We start from the raw sequence: 23,522 nt of genomic DNA on the forward strand, positions 1-23,522 counted from the left end.
TTAAATCACTTGTCTTCAGCCCCTTTACGATCTGCACAACAGCCTTTATGCTTAGACTGTGTTATGAAGCTGGGATGTTATAGACAGAGCATTTGCATAAAAAACATATGCAACTGCAAAAACTGAATCAAATTCAAATACAGCAGCAACTGTTGTCAGCTTAAAGCTCTAGCAGGAAAGAAGAGTGGATGAGAAAATAATAACTGCAAGCACTCGTGTGACACTTTCATACAACCCCACATACAGTAAGGACTGCAAACAGTGTATGGAATCAAAACATAGAACCCATTTAAATATGAAAAACGCCACGCCTTTGTGGTTCTTGTGTGCAGAACTGGACATAGCTTATTTCACATTCTCAAAAGGTGTTTATGTAATATAAAGAACTAGTGAAAATCTGTGTATACAATGACCTCACTCAAAAAATATCAACGGATGACCAAATTGCCAGCCTTGAGGCCAGCAAGATAATGAGCTGTGGCATTACTGCGTCCCCCTGTGAGAATATCCTGCCCAGTCCAGGGACTCAGTGGGTGCAACAACAGAGGAGGACTATGACTGCACCGCTGCTCACTCCACCCTTATTTTTCTCCACCAGCAGAGTTTCTCAAGCGGAAGGGGAGTGAGTTTCTCATCATCAGAGACAATTCATGCTGTACATCTCACAAGTAAGAAAGACTATGCCTGTGGTCTGCGGAGAAAGTGAGTCACAGTGATATACTCTTGCCTATTCAATAACTCCCCCAGTCGTCATGGAAACTGCAGAGCTGACGAAAAGTGTTAAATGACTTCAGGGGCTGTTAGTGACAAAATTAATTATTAGAGGAAATGCATCAGTACAGTTCAGACTTCATTTTATTGAAAGCACTGGCCACGAATATCTCATTTATTATAACTTCTTTGTTAAGTTCAGTCTGGGAAGTGTTCTTTTTCTTGCATTTCTGACCCATCTAAAGTTACAACAGTGTTGGCCTTTTCAGTGACAGAGCAACTTGAGATCATTGTTCAGGCCAGTTCAAGTTCAGACCCGTTTATTAGCTGTTGCTATGAGCAAGGAGGGTGCAGAGGAAGGTGTGAAAAGAAATGCAGCAAAAACACATGAAGAGGAAGAGATCAGTACTTAAAAACCTCCTCTTGTGAATCTAATTCTGGTTTCATCTGATCTGAACATGACACAAAAAGATGGGTTGACAGAAGATTAAATGCCCCGCTATCTTTTGTCTAGTACTCGCAAACCTTCTTTCCGTTGCTTTTGCTATGACAGCATCTGGTTGAGATCAAATTCACAGAATCTGAGACAATCCTGAGAATAACAAACAGTTATGGCTCTTTGCTCCCCTCCTCGTATTCCTGGTTTCTCTTCCTGTTATTCTGTCTCTCCTGTGAGCCCCTTCCTGTCACCTGATGGTCAGAGATAGAGCAGAGAAATATGGAAAAAGAGGTCAGTGGGATCAGCAAGGAATGTTGTTTTGCCTTCTGTCCGCACATTTTTTTTTTATTCAAAACACACCTTCTATCACTTCTATCATGAGATACAGATTATATCAGCCACAAGCTGGCCATCTCATACTATAAAATTAAAAGCATTCCTCGAACAGAAGCTGACCGTGCAAAATTGATGTGTATCTCGCTTTTCAAAGAGATCACATTCCTTCCTGTTCACTCACACGCTGGCAAAATATTTGATTTGTCTCATGCAGCTACAGAAAATTTGGTTCACAGGCAATGTGGGCACTTCAAATGCTTGCACACATGAAATAACTGCTTACTCACTCAGCCTTTAAAGATAGGCCAGTGGGCGTACACATGGATACATTTCAGCGCTGCTGGCGCGTGTGCCCAGTCAGGACAGTGCTAATGGCTGAGTCATGTTGACCCAATGCTGAGAAAGAGACACCGAGATGATGAACAGGCACAGTGCGGCAACGGACATGATGAAGCTGAAAAATACCCAACCACATTAGGCTCTTCAGTGACCTCCAATAGCCCTTGTGGTACAACTGGTCTCGTGGAGCACAGTGACTCGTTCAGAAGCAAGTGAGTCCATGTTTGGTGCTCAGAGGAGATCTGCAGCTAAAAGCAGCAACAGTTTGAAACAAACACTGATAAGGCAGATCATGACTGTGTGACTCAGCTGAGACACAGAGCAGATGGACATGTGACAGAGGAAAAGGTATGAAGTTGTGATCCTGGTACAACGCTGAAAGTAGCAGGAGGGAAAGGGGGAACAGTGACTGGGATCAAAAGTGGTGTTTGGGCTCATGTGTCATGTCTCATGATTGTCAAGAGGGACTGAACAGGATGATCTAAATGAGAAAGGTGATCAATTTCCTCTGAAAATTTTTAAAGAGATCAGAAACAAACAGCTTCTTGAAGCTTTTATTAAAAACAGGAACATATAAATAAAATATCTTTGGACATATTTACATTGAAGTTATGACAGTCAGTACAAACTGATGTTCGTGTTCTTTTCTTTTGATTTTCAAAATATAAAAATGCACCTCTTTTGTCTGCCTCTCCCTGCCGAGTCGCTAACTGACAGGCATTGAAAACCATCTAGCAGTTACAAAAGCAGCGGCGAACGCCCAAACATCACTCATCAACAAGAAAGTTGACGAGGGCGGTCCTTGGGGAGAGGATGGCTCTCTTGATGCTGCGCTTGCTGAGAAGCTTCTGTCCGAGTGGGCTCTCCAGGACGAGCTGCTGCACCTGCTCTGAATCTTTGGACACTCGCAGAGGCACAGTCAGCTTCCCACAGGTCTTGTTGTTTATCTGAGGGCAAGAATTAAGAGACAATACATGTGATATGTTACTAATCTGTTCTGCCAAAGGTTCCCCTTTCAAGTCTCCATCTAAATGAAGATCAGCCCCCTCAGGCTGTTCCTTCTTCGCATAAAAACTTTCAAAATAACAGACTCCACCTCTCCTTCCACATATACAGTAAACATATAGGACACATAGTTAGTGGTACATATGGGAAGGGCACTCAGTCTTGTAATGTTTAGAAACAAGTGCATGTGTGCACATGGCGAATGTGATCATGCCTCTGCATGTGGTCGGAAATTAATGGTGGTGTGTGTGTGTGTCTCTCTGAGGCCACTCAGCCTTGGCCTCCCTTTTGGGACAAACCCAAGTACACGATTAGAGGGCAGAGGGAGTGAGGTTGACTCCACAGGGCTGCGGAAGCCCACAACAGAGAGTCAGAAATAAAACCAACATCACCATCATCATCATCGAGCACTAGAAACTCAAATATATATACTCTGTGTGTGTGTGTGTGTGTGAGAGAGAGAGAGAGAGAGAGAGAGAGAGAGTGAATAAGATTTATGATTTTGTAGTATGAGATGAACACTTCACTCCTTGACAGAGCAAATAAGTGATTATGTAGAAAACTGAGATGTACACACATTCACATACATTTTTCTATACTTGCGAGAACCTTCACTGACAGAATGCATTCATTAACATTAACCTAAACCTAGGACTGGCTTGACAATTGCAGAAATGTCCTCACTACAGTGGTTTAAAACTGAAACTGGTCCTCACATAGACAACACTACAAGCCCCATAACCCCCACCCCTCACCCCAAACACACACAGTACAGGTTTGTTTCATTTCAGTCTTCTGATTTCTTGCTCTGAGTACAGAGGGAGAAGACAGGTGGAAGACAGGTGCTGTTAGTCAGCTGACTGCTTTTGCTGTCATCATTCGTTACGTGAGTGTGTGTGTGTGTGTGAGAGAGAGAGAGAAAGAGAAAGAAAGAAAGAGAGAGAGAGAGAGAGAGAGCGGGGATTAGCAGGTCCTCTATGGGGATACGGCCCACTAGATTAAAGCAGTTTCAGCTTTTATCTTTTAACTGAGTAAATATTCAGGACCCTGTGAAGACTGACAGGTACGTGTGTGCGCGTGCTTTTGTGTGTATTTGTGTTGATTCATGTCCCAGTGTTAACATGTGTGATGCTTGGATCTGATTCAAGCTGATTTTCTGAACCTTTCCATCACAGCTGGATATTCCTTCTGACTGTCTGTGTGCCACACACACACTTTCATTCCTGATGATGACATACACTGCCAAGCCGAAGGCTTTCCTTAGTTTGTGTGACCGAGCTCACATACAGAAAAAAGGGATAAGATACAAGAGTGAGAGAGCGAGTCAGAAATAACACTGTGTGTTCTGTTCCTGGCTTTTAATTATTGACCCACTTGTCTATTTAGCATGAAGCATACCACTTGACATGCAGACGCATAAACACACACACATGCAGACATGCACACACGCACACAGGGGTAATCATAGGCTCTCTTGAAAATTACAGACTATGAATGTAATCACGGACCCAATCCTTTGGGTTTAAGAGCAGACAGTTTTGAGTGAAAATGCTGGTGGACGTAAGAGCAGACGTGTGTGAATATGCCTATTCGTAAAGTTACGCATAAGTAATGAGCAGAAGGCCGTCGCTGAGTGAATACCCTTTCTGTTCAAGAATACAAATTAAGAAAAAACATGTTTTTCTATTCTTGTTTCGTTAACTGTGGAAACTTTTGTGAAACTCAATACATTGAAAAAAAAAGACAAAAACAACAGCCATGGGACTATGTGTGCGTCTGTGTGATCCTACCAGTACAGACAGCTCCACAAAGTCAGGGACGTCCAGGTACTCAGGGTCCACAGTTGGCCAGAACTGTTGCAGGACATCCCCTTCTCTCTGGAGGAGCTGGCTGAGGGGGTTTTTCACTTGGCAAAGACCTGGCAGAGACCAGGGAGGAAGAACACTGAAAAACCTGCTTGTCTTTTAGCGAAACAAGCCAGAGAAACTGCTGGGAACGACTTTTATCAAACATTTTGTTTTTGTTTTCTTTTCTTTTTTTGTTGAGTAAAAGTATCTTGATGAAAGGTCAAACAACACCCCACCAACCCCCTATCCTCACTCTCATTTAAACCAGCAAGTGTATATCTCCCTGGAGGCACAAGAGAAGAATGTGAACTTCCTCTGTTTCTGAGCCGTGTGTGCGTGTGTGTTTGTGTGTGTGTCTGTACTGTGAACTACATGCAAAAGCACAACATGACCGAGTGTAGCAGAGGTCACATGCTCTATGTCCTGTTAAAAAAAAATGTGAGCGCAAACAGAATGCATATCCACTCACACCTCTTCCTCTTTAGGATCATCTATCAGGTTTTCCTGACTGCAGCAATCAGCTGGAAAATGTGTTTTTTTTTCCAGGGCCTCCTTTCTCTCAGCTGTGTGCAGAAACAGTGTGTAAAGGGATGTCGTCCGGGTCAAAGTGGAGGGAAGAGTTCAGGCTAAAAGTCTCAAAGTTTCACCGACTTATGGCTGGCTGATGACATCCCTGCTGGGCGTTCACTGGTTTAGGTTTGCAGTAGTGAGGAACATGAGCTTATCTGAGGCAACTTCCCCTAACAAGCATTAAAAATAAACTTGTTTTAAAAATGTAATAATTTCTCTATACTTTTTATACAATATCTGAAAATTTAATTCAACATCAAATGATATTCAGAATATTAACTAAATGCATGTACTGCAAGACACACCACCTCCAGGTTTGTCATACGACATATGGGAAAATAGTTCACTTGTCTTCCTGTCAAACATTTCACTCTAAGTGCGTATGAGTGTTTGAATGCATCACTGATCATGTTTGCACGTAACCAACCTGCCCAAAGTTCAGAAGCAAGGTGAGGGGCCATGGGTGCTGTCATTATAACCAGCGCAGCCAGAGCTTCCTCATACTCCACACTGTGTTGCACCACCCTGGCTGTCGTACTCTGAACACACACACACACAGTGGTAAAAATGTGATTTCAACATGCTAACAGTTACTGCGACACTTCTATTTCAAGCTACCAGAGGCCAGACTCACATTCAGTGTTCTGGTAAGTCCCATCAGGCGAGAAATGGCTGCGTTGAAAAGGAAGTCCTCTGTGAAGTGAGATGTCACCTGAAAATACCAACAACGCAAAAAACAACAACAAGTCACACTGTCAGCTAGCAGAAAATGTAACGTCTAGCTCTGTTTTGGTTTCTGGACACATGCTTCCAGATAGATTGACAGTGCTGTGGAAAGTTTCTGAGTCAGCCTCTGAAGAGTTATTAGAAAACAATAACAGGCCCAATAGTGAAGCCTCCTCCCTGTCATCACCATGCATACCAGCTGAAAAGCATACAGCATGTTGACATTCCCCTCCTTAGCCTTCTGGGAAGAAGAACCCATTTGGGAATGGCCTGAGGGAGGAGGATGTCGATCACCGGGGCTTTATGAGGGACGGATCAAAGGACAGCCTCGACTTTGGGGGCTTAGCCCCAAAGACCATGGCAGCCAAAGGAGGCTATTTATAAAGTGTGAACAGAGATGGAGTGGATTTAAAATCAATTTCCATCCCCTCCTTCTTTCACTCTGTACTCTGGGGGTTTCAGGTTACAGTGGATGGAAAGGCTGGAACACAGGACTATGTATAGCTAGCTGTGTAATGAGTGGCATATTACCTTGGAGCATGTTTTCTTGCAGTGACTTGATAAAGTAGTTTACATTAAAAACAGCAACTACAAATAATCGGTACAAAGCAGAGAAATTAAATTCAAATAGATCATGGTCACAGATGGAACAAGGTGAGTCACCTGTGTTAGGATGAACACTTGACTTGCTGTGAAAAGTTGGGATTTTGAATATGGACCCATTACTGACCCCCACTGGTAAACACATACATATCTAAATGTTAAGTAATGGCACCATGAGACATTTTCAGTCATTTATTCAAGACCACAGCCAATCTGAGGCTACAGAGTCAGTACCTCTTGAATAGCGTAATTCTTGTTCTCCCATATCTTCCTGGTCTCTGCCAGCTCTTTCTTTTTCAGCAGGGACGGGTTGGGGATCCCTTCAAGTTCCCGAGCCACCCTCAGCTTGGTCACCAGCTGCCACAGGCGAGACTGCCACCGCAGAACCCCGGGAAGGGCATCCGCTGAGGTGATGGACCAACACAGACAGAGGAAAATGATATTGCGACATATGTGAGAAACAAGATTTTCAAGGAATAAAGATTATTCTCTGAAATCAAACATGCTCCGACATTATTCTGAATTTATGATACTAAATAACCACTCAAGGTGTAACTGTCGGGGCTCACTCTTGACACTCCAGAGGATGTCCTGTTCAGGTGGTGCGGCGTAAAGGATGTAAAGTCGGACTGTGTCCACGCCGTACTGTTGCACCACCTCTTGGGGATCCAGACCGTTGTGTTTAGACTTGCTCATCTTCTCCCATGTCACTTCAACACGACCGCCACCGTACGCCACCGGTTCCTTATCTAGAAGAGGTAGGTGAGGAGTCACACGTCAGAGATAGCTGGAAGACATGGCATGCTCTTTTAGTCTTTTATTAGAGTTTTTTCCTTAGAAATCCTTAGGTAAAATATGTGTAACTTTCACATTAAAATGTATAAAAATGTGTATATATATATGTAGATATATCTATATATCTATCTATCTATATATATGTAGATATATATATATATATATATACACACACATATTGTTCAATTATGTAACAATGCATTTCATTCGGACATTGCGAGAAACATGGGGGAGACACCAGATGATATGTCAGAGAGTGAGAACGCAAGTCAACAAACTAGCTAGCTAGCCACTAATAATGTTTAGATTTACTTTTTTCTGATAGCTTTTCAACAGCTGAGGCTTAACAATAAAGGCATGATCCCCACCACTTCATCAAACTACTGGATATGTCATTCTTTTGACTGAGAGACACCCCAGAGGCAGAAATTGCAGACTGTGTATTTAATCTCAATACGTTTTAATAATAATTCTTTATTTTATTGTTTCCTCTTTGCTCATCTTCAATCACAATTAGTGGAAGAAGACAGCTAATTATGTAAGGCTGTGACAATCTGAGTCCATAACACAAAGATAAAGGGGCTTCCCTTTCTCTGTGAGCCACCAGTATATTTATCCTGTTACCAAGCAATAGAGAGAGAGAGAAAATTCTTGGGCATGAAGCCAATTGTGAAAGATCCCTTAGGTCTCTTCAAAAAAATAACGTGATTTAAATTTTGCTGGTTAACTCAACTTTCAAAAGAGAAAAGCTATAAAGAACAAGACAGAGAGCTGTTGCTTTTTGCTGTATAAAAGGGACCACCAGGTTGGAAACCCCCAGATGTGTCCCTGACAAGCAGCCTGCACATTCAGGTAGAGTGTACCTGTGAAGTCTATTTCTTCTCTTTTCAGATACTGGCCGCTGTGTGCCAGTTTAAAAGTCTGGCCTTTGATCAGACCCTGGACCAGTAGCTTCTGAAAGGGCTCCCTGAAAGACAAAAAGAGAGATGGTTAATTTAAATACACGTGTGTGTGCATGCCCAGTTAAACCAGATGAACTGCTGTGTGCTGTACCTGTAAGCGACAAGACCCTGATCCTTGCAGAAGTGAGAGAGAAAACGGGCATAGTACAAGTGCATGACAGCGTGTTCTTTCCCTCCGATGTAAACATCCACAGGCAACCAGTGATCCGCTAGGTGGCGCTCAAAAGGCCTGGAGAGGAAGAGCAAGATATTTATTTATTTATTGCTTAGGCTAAGTGTTCCATTTCTGCAATTTTTGTGTTTTTTGCACAAAAAAGACCAAATGTCAAAGACTGGATCAAGTAATGCAACACTGTTTTTCCCATTCTCAGATTTTCACTTGAAGTTTATGTAAATGTTGTTCACTCTTTTAAACTTATCCATGGAACCTTTAACAGCTAATGTAGTTTAATTTTTTCAGTACTACAGTGTGTTGTTTGCTAATGTCATCATTTTCTTCTTATTGTATCATTGTGCATTTCATTTTATTTATCTTGACATTTATTTGATTGATTCTAGTGTGGTGCTGAAATGTTTAATATAGATTTTCTTGTGTAAAACTCCTTGTAACTTTATTTTTTAAGGTGCTGTATAAACAAAGCTTACTGTTAGATCACTGTTATAATTAGAGTGCAGCAGCAGAGCAGCCAAACATTTTGCTTGATACACTGGTTTATACATGCTTTATATATGTGCACGCACACATCCTCTAGGGGGCAGACTGAATCTGATACACAAGGATCCAGGATGAAGCAAACATCCTGAACCTCCTGTATCTCATTGTGTGTTTCTTCCTCTAAACTCAGTGTCTCATGTTAAGAATTTGTGGAGAAGACTTCCTGTGAGATTAAGTGAGACCAGGCTGTTTCAGATTTCAACAGGAGAGCTGCATGTGGTTAGTCTGACAGGCATGATGGTCAGCAGAGGCAGGGATTCCACCGAATGATGCTTTTTAAGACAGTCTGCTATCTCTGCCACCTCTCACACCAGTCATTACTTTCCTCCACACCTCTCTGGCCAATGGTGTCTTCGGGTAATTGAACCAGGGAAAAAAGTTATGAACTCACAAGGCTGAAAGTAATTTAGCCTGTTAACTGGCATAAGGTCAGGGAACTCTAATACATAACCACACACACATACACACACACACACTTCCATATCACACCCTCTTCCTATTTCCTTCCTCATACTAGCCACTTTCACCATCTCCTGGTTCCTATTTTCACATCATTTCCCCTGGTGCACATGCGGCTCAGCAGGCTAACTGAAATGCACAAATAGTGTAATTGCTTTTTCTGTTGTGCCATAATCTGCCCTGCTAAGAAAAGTGATGGGGAGAGAAGTCTCCCCCTCCCTTTTAAAGCAGCTTTACAGCTAGGTCAGGTCACCAGGAAATTAATCTTTTTTGTTAAGCTCAGGGTATCGCCAACATCCCAGCAGGTGACAGTCATGGCCCCATAATCTCCACTGGCAGGGAAAGCAACTTCCAAGCAAATGTGTGTGTGAGTGAGTGTGTAAGTGTACATGGACAGTATATGCATGTTTGAAACAGTTAAGTGGAAGGGAGTGGGTGATCTTGCAGTGACCATAATTATGTGTTTGAGTATAACTTTCAAATATGTGAAAGTGCAATGTGTGCTGAGGCAAGAGAGAAAAGTCTAGTTTCTATCTGCACTGCAGATCATGTGAGAAAAATGTTTGTTTTTTTTAATATCTAAAAACAGACAGATATGCTTATCCACCCACTGTTGGAGACGCTTGTGAAGCTTTCTCTTCATTTTATTTTTATTTGAACAAACAGTGTAAATAAGACCTGTGCAATTTGTGTTAAAATCTGTTACAGTGTGAGGGAAAAAAAAAAAGACTCAAGAGGAAAAATAAATAACAGAGTGTGCATTTGGTGCCTCTACCGAGACAAAAGTGGTTGGAAAAACAGTTTAAGTCTCAGGAGAAGGCTGTTCATACCTGTTTGGGTTATGAGGGTCTGTGTATCTAAAATAATACCAGGCTGAGTCCACAAAAGTGTCCATGGTGTCAGTCTCCCTCCTCGCTGGGCCCTTACATCTGACAGAAAAGATAAAGAGAGTTGGCAAAGGCAGCACAAAAATCAATATTAGGCTGAAAAATTAGAACAAATGAACGAGCCTTGTTTATATGCTTAGTGAAATGGCACATTATGTGATTGATGTGTGTGTGTGTGTGTGTGTGTAAAGCTGGCTCCATCTGGTTGTAGGGGTCATGTCCCAGTAGAGAAGCACAAGTGAAGCCAGGCTGGCACCAGAGCTCTGTTCCTGCGCCCTGACTAACAGGCTGTGCTAACAGGGAACAAACAGGCAAGGCTGAACACATGATCATGTGTTTGTGTTGGAAATGCCACCCTATGCCCCTTTCTGTCCAAGCCAAACAGCACTTGGGTACGTGACGTGAATCTGCCAACATCACTTTCACAGTGGAGGAGAGGACATCCACAAAGACACAGGAACAGAGCTTTTGGGAGGTGTTTTTTTTATATGGTTCTGCTTTGATTTAAAGCACTTAATGGAACAGTGAAAGCGTCTGCCTTTTACTTTTAATGAGTCTCAACAGAGTCAAAATCTGTGTCTCAGAAAGATAAACAGAAGCCCAGCTCTGAGCCTTACTATGTTCAGCAGAGCATGTATTGTTTCTTGGACCTTATGGGATGTCGTTGTTTAGTCTAACCACCTCTTTCTTGCTCACAGTCAAATGTGTTAATCTCGTCCTCACTAACACAGACACACACATACACACCGAGAGGCAAAACCCCCTCGACCACCTACCATACTAGTCTATAATAAGGCTGTGATGATGAGGTAGGAGCTGAAGGTTGCCTAGCAACAAGACTAAGGTGTAGCAAGGTTAACATTTGGCAGCCAGGTGTTATTTCAAATGATGAAAACCAAGCAGTATAACGCAGCACCTTCCACCACAAAAGAATCCAAAAATAGAAAGAAAATTAGGAGAAAAAATTCTACTCGGGCAAGTGAGATTTCTCACCTCCTCTTTCACACACAACTGCCCAATCAGAGGCCAGATTGTGGTTATTTGACACACAGATGGAACAGCTACAGACAACACACAGACGTACACTTTCTGAAGACGACCCTTCTCTAAGCCACGAAAGGAGCAACAAAAGTAAGTAACTAAGTCTGAGGCAACCTGTATGCACCTGTGTGTGTGTGTGTGTGGTTGTGTGTGTGTGTTAGCAGGACGAGCCAGGAAGAGCCAAAAGGCTCTCAAACAGATGAGGCAAGAGAGGCATCTGCCGACTCTCTTCCCATGGAAAACAACCCTCCATCTGCTGTGTGTCTGCATGACTGCCTGTGAATGTGTGCTAACTAGGAGGTCTCTCTCTCTCTTTACCTGTGAATTCATGGAACAACACACACTCGCACGCACACCTCTTCCCAGCCAGGCTAAGCCGAGACAGAGTTCAGCTGGCAGGCTAATTTACTGCGTTGCACAGGGTCGGAGGACAAGATGAGCAAACAGGAAATGACTTCCTGAAGGACAAATAAAACCATCTCTCATCACCTTCTCGTCTGTGTTCCTCTCAAACTTTAATTGGACATGGTCGACGAGTGAAAGGAACAAATTTCCGCAGACACTTAACAACGGAGCAGAGATGGGAAAAGAGGAGATAACGATGTCTTGGCAATTATAGCCATCAATCACCACTGATGGGAGGAATCATAGTAGCTTTGAGAAAGTGAGTGAACACAATAGGATGACTTGTGCCATCTGCGACTGAGCGGGCCATTGTTTTAATCAACATGGTGTCATGGCGGTGATTAGTCTCATTCAGAGAGGAATTCCCATGTCAGCGAGGGACTCCAGAAACACATTCACTGAGATCACCCCGTGCTGGTGAGTGTGTGTTTGTGCGTGTAATTACGCCTGTGTTAGGTAGATGTGCGTGCGTCCATGTACAGTGTTTGTGTGCATCGCTGGAGGCACTGCTGGCTTATGTAACCTCCATCATCATCATCATCATCTCATGCTGCTTCTGTCACAGATGCCACTCATTACATAACCCCATCAGAATTCAGCTATTAATCAAACTATTTTCAGCTTGCACTCAGTGCTCCACATTCTTGTAAAGCTGTCAGTTTTTCTCAGCCTGGAAAATAGTGGGCTCATTTTGTCAGTGCTGGTCTTCTGAGGAAAAACAGGGCATAAAGGTTAGAGGCTGCCACTGGAGACAGTTTTCCCTCCACAAACAATATAATGGACAGGGTAATCTTCCTAAAGGCTTATGTTGTGTCAAAAACAAATAGCACCCCTTCCACCCTTTTCTGCATCCTGTTGGCAAAATCACACAGCTGAATGGGCCTGACCTACTAATTCTACAGAGCTACAGGAACAAGCGCAAGTGAACAAGGGACTCCATGGTGACGAGTAAGACAAATTATGTGAGGGATTCCAATACTCACTTTTCAGATACGATTAGCATCTTGTCTGGTGAAATTTGAACACTCAAATTTAGACAACACAGACCTACTATAATTTGTCAAAATCATTTCTTTATATCAATAGTTAAAGGTGTGGCCTTAATTTTTATATATATAGTGGTTTTCACTTTTCAGTTGCAGTTTGGTTAGATTTAGGCACCAAAACTACTTGGTCAAGTTTAGGGAAACATGAGGTGACACGTGGCGGAGTGGGTTAGTGCAGTCAGAAGGCTAAAATCACTTCATAGCAGCGACCTGGGCTCACGTCCGGCCTGTGGTCCTTTGCTGTGTGTGTCTCTCACACCCCCATTTCCTGTCATTCTCTCTGTCTGTCTTATCCATTAGAGGGATAAAAAGGTTGCCCAGACCCATCAATATTGTTATCTTGAGTGAGTCTTTTGATGCACATCATTTCTGCAGGGATTTTCATAGATAGATAGAAAGATAGCCCATTGTGACTACAAATGTGCCAAAGTAAAAAAAAAAGAAAGAAAAAAGATCTAAGGTCTAAGATTGATGGTTTTCCTCATGATGTTGATATGTGGAATCAGTTTGCGATTAATAAAAGTAAATAATACACTTATAATTGTTCTCACCTGGGACATGTGCAGTTGACCCAGTCATGAGCAGTTTCCAGGGGCGATGCACCTTTTCCCGTGAGAGACGTCAGCTTTGGTAATGTAACTGGCAGCTCCTCCTCAGGGACAGCAACTGGACCACAAGCCCCACAATGCACCACGGGGATGGGTGTGCCCCAGTACCGCTGCCTTGATATCAACCAGTCTCTGAGCTTAGAGCTGGTAAGGTGACCTCCAACCTTCCGCTCTCTGGCCTTCTGGGTAATAGAGTCAAATGCCTGTTGGCGGGTAAGTCCTGAAAACTACAGAAATGCAAAAGAGAATTAGATTTGAAAATTTCTACAGAAATCAAACAAGAAAAAATGTGCTACATTTACGCAGCACCAGCAAAATCACAGGCTAGTAATCATGACTGACTTCATCCGAGTTGATCAGAGTCTGTGCCGCATCTTCATCACTTTTCAGCACAGTGGTCCATCTCAGGTTTAGAGCTCGAGCCACAGACAGATCCTCCTCACTGCAGTCTGGGACACCTGTCAGACAAAGAAACAGCCCATGAGCATGTAACACAAACATGGACACACATAACCTTTTGAGAGATTTAAAAAAAAAACAAACAAAAAAAAAACCCTGGGGTGATGATAAGCAAAGCATGTTGACTAATGGCTAACAATCCCCTGGGTTTCACCTCCAGCTCGCTGTGAGACAAACACCCACTGGTTTAAACAGTCCAAAGTCCCTTGTCAAAATGCTACGCATGTTAAGGCAACACCATTTGCACAATAAAATCTAGCAAAATTAAAGAAGAGGACACATGTTCCTCTATGATATCACCTCCGAGATGCATATCAATAACTTGATTTATGACCTGCTACCATTTCTAGGCGAAAGCCACGCACACATGTGTACACACCACTAACTCACCAATCACTGTATCCAGATAATCTTCAAATGCCTCCTTGTGTGAGATAACCAGGGGGACCTCTTGGCCAGTGAAGAGGTTTAGAGCGGTGATCTCTGTGAGGGAGTCTGGAGAGCGGAGGGCAGGAGGTGTGAGAGAGGCAGCGCTGCTTCCCCTGGTAGCTCATTATCAACAATCATTTGCCACTGAGACACAGAAAACCTCAAGGGAATCCCAATTAACATACACTCAGCCCACTGCAGCAACTGCATCAATACTTTGACATTTTACAAAATACATCCGTCCTGTCGATATGAAATACATGTTGACAAATCTTTACAGCCAGAAAAAACATGTAACTCCTTCATAATTTGAGGATTGCTTTTTCACTATTGCCTCCTGAGGAGCTGACTCGGGTAAGGTAAGGTAATGCATTTATGTTTCTGATAAGGAAAAATGTAAAAAAAAATAATTAGAAAATCTAATCAAAAAGCTTCTTCCTAAATCATACACTGTGACAGACTGCTCACCTCTGCCGGGCAGAAAGGTTTTCTCCAGGACAGAGCGGACTGAGCTGCTACCGTGCAGCAGTCTGTGGGAGGGCAGGATGGCCACGTAAGCAGCTCCAAACACTGTCTCTGGGGAGGAGCTGTAGGCTGACAGGGTCTCCCCCGTCTCCTGCCCGTTCACCTGGGAGATAAATAGTAAAAGCAGGTGGGAACCTCTCAGTGTCCATGTGTCAGCAGCTGCACAGCAGATCAGTTAATGAGGAAGACCTTCTGGCTCCTCAGTCTGCCACACAGTTTTAGGCATAGAAGCATCTGTTCTGTTATAATGATGATTGTCTCTAGATTTTTTTTAGATTTTTAAAGTGGAACAATGCAATCTTCAATTAGTGAGTGGAAAGTAAAATATTGATAACTGATTAACAGTTTTATTTAAACCTCAATGAGTGGCTTTCCCTTTTTCTACCAAACAATCCTTGTTTTCAGCTAGCGGCTTCCTAATGACTGTGGTTGATCCCTGATTTTTCCTATAGTACAACACACAGGCCACACTTTTAGGCTTTGGATGAATTTTGGATGCATTGCCATGATATTCTGTACACACGTTCATGTTCCCTCAAGTATGTTCCATCAGCCTCAGCTGCACTCTGTGTTTGGTACTAATAATTAGCAAATGTTAGCACGCTAACATGCTAAACTAAGACCATTGTAAACATTAGATTACGGTAGATTCAGCTTTTTTGTCATTATACATGTAACAAGTACAAAGCAACGAAATGCAATACACACCATCATCACACCATCAGTAGCATGCAAACATTACTCTCAAGTTGAATGGACCACTGTGCCTAATATGTGTGACCACAATTTTCATTGTACTTTCGCTCAATACTTGCTCTTTGCGGTTTTTGTACTTGTTTTGATGTGTTTTTATCCATAAAAACCTAGCATAGAAGGACTGCACTTTGGTCCCTTGTATGTGTAGACTGTTAACTTTTTTATAATAAATAATGAACAAATGCACCGATAAACTGTCAGCTGGACTGGAAGATGTGTGCAACATGTGCTGCACGTAGCTCTCTCATACATGATAAGGTTACAGTGTCTTTAAACTTGTAATTATTTATAGATCACACACTCATTCTAAGGGATTCTGCAGTAATTAGTACATGTCGTGTTGAAGGAGACATACTAATACGTATCTTCAGCAGCCTGAGGACATAATTCAGTGAGTTCCTGTGACAGTGTATGATGATATAATATAAGACAAACAGCCATCCAATTAACATAATGATCCCTGGTTTTAACTTTAATCATGCATTCTGCCATGTAACAAAGGCACAGAAAACACAATACCACTCTCACGTCCCCTGAGTGTCGTTCCTTTTGGAATGTGAAGACTTTTTAAATTAAGGGATTGACTTGAGTAACTATTTTTCTGATTCTTTTTCAAGGAGAGAGGTTTAATAGCGGTGCTCATCTGATGCTCAGAGGGCTTTTTGCCAGCGCTCAGTTTGAAACGACAGACGTGCGAAGAACCGTAAATATGGCTCTCAGAAAACTCAATAGAAACTAATCTCTGACATCATCTGTTTGGGCAAATTGCCACTTGCAGATGGATGCACCCGCTGAATGAGAACAACAAAGTTAAGATTTTTATGTTTTGGTACATGACTTTTTATAGAAATACATAAATAAACAGAGGAATACAAAATAAAGCGAGCAATCAGTGCATAGGGAGAGAGGCAGAGATGGAAAAACAGGGGCTCCAAAGGAGGAGCAACAGGGAAAAGCTTGGGGGGATAAAAGACTGAGATTGAAAGAAAGAGAGAGTGATGAATGAATGAAAGGGGAGCAGCAGGAGGGCAGCTGAGATTCACCTTGAGTTTGAAATCAAAGTAGCAGCCGGTGCACTCTCCAATCCAGTTTGCCTGCATGGCTTTGACCCCGTACCACTCGGGAAGGTCTGCCAAGGCGTCCAGGAGAGGCTGCAGGAGGGAAACAGAAACAAAGACACAAGTTTACTACTCTGAGCAAGTTTGGAAAGAGCTCATATCCACTTCACTGTGGTAAATAGATATTTTTTGTAAGGCAACCAATTCCTCATAAGTATACGGCTGTCCACAGTACTGTAACATAATGCAAGAGACTCCAGCTCAGTGTGGCCTCTTTCAAAGCCAAACCAATTTATTTTGACAAAGCAGCAGAGCCAACCAGGTCTCATTATGCAGACAAAGAGGGATTTTCAAAAATCCTAACCTCCACTCGCCCTACTTTCTTTGATATCACAAGGCAATAGCCAATAAAGTTTGTCCTCGCTCGCTCTCACACACACACGCACAGCCTCACACACTCTACAGCAGCTATTCCGCATGATTAAAGGAAGCTATGCATATCAACAAGGCTCGGGCCAAAAAGCCACAGCTGGGCTGAGGACAGAGATTTCATAACTCTCCATTTCCTTTTCAGTTTGGCATAATCTATTACCCACAATCCCCCCTGCTGTGTCGCTAAGCATGCAGTAACTCGTCACAGTGATACTGATACAAATATAAACATTTGCTATAGTCATCACTAGCATGACTGTGAGGTGTGTGTCAGTTATGGATTTTCTCACAGTGACTCTGTCTCAGCTTGACAGGGAAACTCCCTGAGGAGAAAAGCAAGACAAAGCTGTTACTAGCAAGGAGGGAAGATCATGAAAGCAATGACAGGCAAGCAATGACGGCTTTAAAGAGAGAGGCAGTAAACGTTCTTGCTTTCCTGGATTAGAAAACATAGTTTGGCACAGAAGCAGGAGTGACTGGAAGTGGTACATCAAGGACAGGAGACCCAAAGCAACTGTGTGTGTGTGTGTGTGTGTGTGTGTGTAGGAGACATCAAGTAAACTTCTGACAAAAATATTACACAGTGCAACAATACAAAATGCCTGCATTCCCCACGTTGGTTCAGGGAATTGAACCATCAACCTATAAGTCATGTCCCTGAATGAGACAAAACCCCTCAGGAGGCCGTGCTGATTTTGAGCAACAGCTTGCAGTGGATGATTCAGACGTCACTGCAGTGTAACAGGCAGGCAGCATATGTGCCTGAGTGCAACAAGTCTGATAATGCATGAAATTGAAAACTCTCCTACTGCCGCGTCATCAATTTACATCCTGCGCGCCCTGCTTCAAAAAATACATCTTAGTAATAATGTGCAGTCATGTCAAACAATAAAAAAAGAGGAAACTCTTTCAGTGCAGCCTGGAACAAATCTGACAGTTAAACCGATGGCTGCTGAATAAATATTGTCTGAACTTAATGTCGCCTAACAGACGTAAACACGTGTACAGGCGAGCAGAAAAACGCAAACGCGGGGAAATCACAGTCCAATTCCAGCATTCTTATTTGACACAGTCCTCCTTTCCCTCCATCTATGTTTCTCACTTCTTTTCCTTAACGCCTTCCTCTTCCTTCCTTCCCACTTCTCTCTTCGTCAGAGAAAATTAGAAATGCAGGAACACATTGTCACAGTAGGCTGCTTCCACCTCCACTCACACCTCTGACATGGACAAGCATGGGCGGCTTCAGTGCTCCTACTAAAACTGGGCAACGCCTGACTTTGGACAAATTTACTTTTTCCATCCATCCATCCATTTTCTATACCGCTTATCCGTCAGGGTCGCAAGGGAGCTGGAGCCTATCCAAGCCGACTATGGGCGAGAAGCGGGGTACACCCTGGACTGGTCGCCAGTCAATCGCAGGGCTCTCACCTAGGGGCAATGCAGAGTAGCCAATTAACCTAATGTGCAAACCCACGCATGCACAGGGAGAACATGCAACATTCCACAACACTCCACATAGAAGGGCCCAGACCGGGATTCGAGCCCTGGAACCACCATGCCGCCCCCAAATTTACTTTTTTATAGTTATATATATCAAATGTATACAATAATAATAATAATAATTATATAATCCCCCTCTCACCCCCTCTGGGGAGATGTGTGCGTCTTCCTCAAGTTCGGGTCCTCTACCGGAGGCCTGGGAGTTTGATGGTTCTGCACAGTATCTTAGCTGTTCCAAGGACTGTACTCTTCTGGACAGAGACCACCGACATTGTACCTGGAATCTGCTGGAGCCACTCTTCCAGTTTGGGGGTCACAGCCTCCCAGTGCCCCGATTACCACTGGCACCACTGTTGCTTTTACTCTCCACGTCTTTTCCAGCTCCTCTTTCAGGCCCTGGTTTTCGAGCTTCTCATGTTCCTTCTTCTTGATGTTGCTGTTGCTTGAGATTGTTACATCTATCACCACTACATGCATGTGTTGCATGTATAATGCATGAACCGTCCTTCCTGTGGCTGATTCAAATGGCTGAATCCAGAGGGGGGTCATTTCGCTCTCCACTTTTTTAGCCCACAGCGTACGGCTAAAAAGGTGGAGGCTTCTCATCAACTGGACACCTGATGGTATTACCCACCTCCACCAGTCTGTCTCCCATTTATTGGTCGAGAGAAGCCAGACTACAAATGACGGCGTCCAGGGGTCTGATTGCAGAACCACAGAGACGGCGGTGCAGCTGCTGTGACTGAGGTGTCAGCCATGATTGTCATAAGAAGGGTCCGCCACTCATTTTGTCGTGCGCAAAACACACATGCACACACACACACCTCAAAGAGCCGTACCTTGGCATAGTTTGTAGTCTTGATGAACCATTGTGTGAGCAGCTTCTGCTCCACCAGAGCGCCAGATCTCCAGGAGCGACCATTTTCATCCACCTGCTCATCAGCCAGCACCGTCTGATCAATGGGGTCCCAGTTCACCACAGCCTGTATTACACACAAAGTTCAAATGAAAAGCAGAGCTTAGGAAGAAGGTTGGATTTAATAGACAGACCAAAGGCTTATTTCAAGGTCGTCCCTTTTCATTAAACATAATCAAAGAGCTTCAGCCAAGCTCTCCTCTTTTCAATTCAGTCATTTTCATTCAGGAGTAATGGGTAAGCAGCCTCAGTCATTTCACAGTCAGAGACCCCATACCCAAACCAATCATATTATTCCGTTCAAAAGAAAACCGGGATAAGCACTTTAGTACACAGGCCATTCCTACCTCTTTCTGATATGCCAGTCCTGCTTCAAAGAGCTTGATAAACAAATACTGGGTCCATCTGTAGTAGTCTGGAAGACAGGTGGTCACCTCCTGTCATGAAAAGCAGGAGTCAAGTCGGCGGTGTGTGGAGTGACGCACACGAGAGCAAACCACATTTAAAAGCTGCCCAACTGGCTGTTCAATGCTCCGTTCTTCTTCACTGCCTACTCACCCGGTCCCAGTTGAAGCAAAGACTGAGGCTGTCCAGCTGCTCCCGCATGGACTGGACATTACTGAGGAGGTGACACAGAGCAGCAACATTAAGGTATGTACAAACAGTGAACATTAATAAGAACAGAGGTGATATTTCACGTACTGTTTAGTCCACTCTTCTGGGTCGAGGCCTCTCTCAATGGCTGCATTTTCTGCTGGAAGTCCAAAAGCATCCCAACCCATCGGATTCAACACCTGTGGATACAGTTAGGAGCGCTGTTGTTTCTCATGATTTGACAGTAAATTAATCAACAACAATTTTGTTAAGATATCTGAAGACAGTTATCATTGAAAAGATTTAGTAAATATTGTGTCAGCTTGTTAAATAAAGATTTCCTGCTTTGTATCTTTGAAAATTGAAAACAAAACAAAAAAAAAAACAAGCTTCAGGTGGCAGCTTTGGGCTCTGGAAAATTGTCATAGGTATTTATCAATATTTATCAATGCTGTTTATCAATACTAGCTTCTAAATAGCCAATGAAACAGAAAAATAAACAACAGATTAACTGATAACAAAAAGTACCAGTCCAACCCTGCATTAAATCCATTTCGATTTTACAACTCTGTTTATAACACAGTCTGCTGATCCTCTGCACACATTTCAAGACATGTGACTTACAAAACTCTGAACCGTTAGGCTAAAATGAAGAAACAAAAAAAAACAAAACACAACACTTTTTTTTAAGGGGGCGGGGGGCAGGCAATAACAATACAATAATTTTTGGTTTTCTTTTATTTTTACTACAAGAGGTCATTTTTTTTCAGCAAAACGTTCCCCTAAGTGCAGCACATGTCGATCCCTGTATGATAATGTGCTGTTCCTTGTTGTGAGCTCAACTATATCACACATTGTGGTTAATGCATGCAGATTAAATAATGTAAAAATAAGTGGAAAGCAAACCAGGCAAAGCTCTAAATCATGATGTGATGACTTTATCCTCTCCAGCCTGATGCAAATTACTCAGGCAGTTGTTTTACACACAATTTCCAAAAGCAACTTTCTGTCTGCTGTCTCCCTCTGTACTTTGTATCTGCATAAATTTCATTGCCCACATCGAACATATTTGACATGAACCATTGTCAACTTAAGAGGACGACTCTGTCGTCCTTAAACTCTCCAGCTGCATTTTACTGCTCGCTGAGAGAAAAGCAAGATGAAGGCACAGGGGTGGAAGGCGTGACAAACGTAGAGGAGAAGCAGAGCGACAAGGAGTCGGGGACTGGAGAGGATCATTGTACGGACTCTAACGGGTCTGATGTTTCAGATGAACTGGTATCCTTGGTAACTGCATGGGCCTCATTTGTAAAGCCGGGTGCTGGATGGTATTAGGCTAAGAGCGCTCAGCACAGCAGACCACTGTGACTGCTCAGGAGGAATACAGGCATGCTGAGAGAGAGGCACAAGCCAAAGACAGCCTATGTGGACACCAAAGCAGAATAAAAAAAAAACATGCACTTCATTAAGATGGATATGCCACAATGTTGTTTATTCCGTGTAAATACTCCATTAAAGTGAGACAGTTTTCATCAGTGGTTGCTACAGGGTCCACCTGGGATGGACAGGCTGTGTTTAGAGAAAAGGATGTGGCAGAGAAAAATAATCTTTTCCCTGCAAACAGCTTATGCTCCACTTATCCTTATGTCCATGCACAACATGAATACCAGCCGGACTCTTCACTGACCTGTTATCACGGTGACTTACAGTGCATTTCAGAGCAAGAGAGTGACAAGAGGCAGTGGAAGGGTGGACGTGGGTGTCAGTGCAGGCACTTTTCATAATAATTTGTCCACTGCAATGTGGAACGAGTCAGTGTCAACACGAGACAGATGCATCAATCCACAGCTCCAGGCTCCTGACGCTGATGACAAGAAGGACAGGGGTGTTGGGAAAATGATTTGGTGGATGTGGAGCCACTCGGTTTCATGCAAGTGTCCACCCACACAGTTCCAGCTAGAAGCTTCTCTCCATCTGTGGCAGCAATGAAATCCAACTCCAGCATTTGTCTGTTTTCTGATCATGCTGATGGATTACAAACCAAACTCTGCTTCAATGTTCAACTCTTCTGCGTTGTTCATTGGACAAACTAGGCTTATTCCACGACCAAAACATGTTTGTCTTTTAAGTCATTTAAGCACAACTTAACACAGGTGTCCATGTGCGTAAGTAACTCGAAACCAAAGGACAAGAAGAGCATGACTCAGACGTGAATCAGTTTTCATTTACATCTATAAAAGCTTATTTACTCATTTGCTGCAGATGGTATTCATCAGACTTATTTACTTTTGTGCACAGAGTTGAATATGAAGCTACTGCCAGTAGCTGGTTAGCTCAGCATAAAGCCCGCAAACTGGGGGGGGTATATATTGGTCCTTTAATCCACAGAAAAACCTAACAAGGAAAATGAACTGTGGTTTCATGGAGGATGCCACATTTCTTGGCTGGTGGCAAGGTAGCTATTAGAGCTGCTTCCGGTCGTAACGCTAGGCTTAGTTAACTTAGCATTATGACCGGAAGCAGTCTCTTGCCTTATACTTTACACAAAGTGGTTTCAATCTCTTCACCAACTCTCAGCCAGAAAACAAACGAGTGAATTTCCCAACCTCTTGAACTATTTCTTACATTTTTTTAAAAAATTAGGTTTCTGTCTGAACCCAAGTACAAAAACACAACTATAATTTACTTTGTCCTTTTCCCAACACTGAAAAATTATACTATTACTTGAATATGAAACAGACTTATGTATCACCTGTTACTGCACCAAGCTGAGCCTTTTGCCCAGGAGTGACAGTGATCATTCGAAGTGCTTTCACTAAGCCATCGGTACGATTTTGCTCACCATCTATTGATATGATGTAGAACAACAGGATGTATTGAGTCTGGGTATAAAACTGTTATATTTTATGGTTAAAAAAAAAGAAAAGGTCTCCCATCTGAGATACACTTTTAAAGCCAGAAAATAGCTTTAAAAGGTGTGACAATGGACTGAACGTACACTTCTTAATTAAGCACCGAGTAGAGAAGACTGTGTGCATAAAGCAGAACAAGGTTCACTTTCTGACAGATGCCGAGATGCTGAGAGAAAAATACACTCCTGGGCAGGAAGTAGTTCTCAGTCATGTGAAACTATGTTGCTCTTCGGGGGGAAACCATAACAGAAGCAGAAGGGATTTTCACTGCAGGTGAGGAAGATACACAAATCTTGCGTAAAATCCACCAGGAAAAGAAAAAGGAGAGGTTTTTCAGGTTGACTGGGATGGATGGTGTGATGACAAACACTAACAAAAGAATTGAACATGGGTTGCCACCATCATGTCATAAGGTTTGTGTGACTACAGGTGCATGATTGGTCTGAC

At 42.9% G+C, this 23,522-nt stretch overlaps 1 protein-coding gene across 1 annotated transcript in view; it reads right to left on the reverse strand.

The window, feature by feature from the left end:
• Positions 1-2,365: 2,365 nt before the first annotated feature.
• lars2 (leucyl-tRNA synthetase 2, mitochondrial) overlaps positions 2,366-23,522 on the reverse strand; it is a 28,838-nt gene continuing 7,681 nt past the window's right edge. The window contains exons 4-21 of the mRNA XM_046399656.1: positions 20,272-20,363; positions 20,128-20,188; positions 19,917-20,006; positions 19,493-19,636; positions 16,707-16,814; positions 14,851-15,010; positions 14,344-14,448; positions 13,837-13,952; positions 13,438-13,721; positions 10,338-10,436; positions 8,425-8,562; positions 8,235-8,338; positions 7,146-7,325; positions 6,811-6,980; positions 5,882-5,959; positions 5,675-5,786; positions 4,621-4,748; positions 2,366-2,772 (exon numbers count right to left, since the gene is read on the reverse strand). Coding sequence (XP_046255612.1) covers positions 2,593-2,772; positions 4,621-4,748; positions 5,675-5,786; positions 5,882-5,959; positions 6,811-6,980; positions 7,146-7,325; positions 8,235-8,338; positions 8,425-8,562; positions 10,338-10,436; positions 13,438-13,721; positions 13,837-13,952; positions 14,344-14,448; positions 14,851-15,010; positions 16,707-16,814; positions 19,493-19,636; positions 19,917-20,006; positions 20,128-20,188; positions 20,272-20,363 — 2,349 coding nt within the window. The 3' untranslated portion in view covers positions 2,366-2,592. The remainder of the gene's footprint in view (positions 2,773-4,620; positions 4,749-5,674; positions 5,787-5,881; positions 5,960-6,810; positions 6,981-7,145; positions 7,326-8,234; positions 8,339-8,424; positions 8,563-10,337; positions 10,437-13,437; positions 13,722-13,836; positions 13,953-14,343; positions 14,449-14,850; positions 15,011-16,706; positions 16,815-19,492; positions 19,637-19,916; positions 20,007-20,127; positions 20,189-20,271; positions 20,364-23,522) is intronic.

The sequence above is a fragment of the Scatophagus argus genome, chromosome 9 (genome assembly GCF_020382885.2).
Source record: "Scatophagus argus isolate fScaArg1 chromosome 9, fScaArg1.pri, whole genome shotgun sequence".
Taxonomy (NCBI): Eukaryota; Metazoa; Chordata; class Actinopteri; family Scatophagidae; genus Scatophagus; species Scatophagus argus.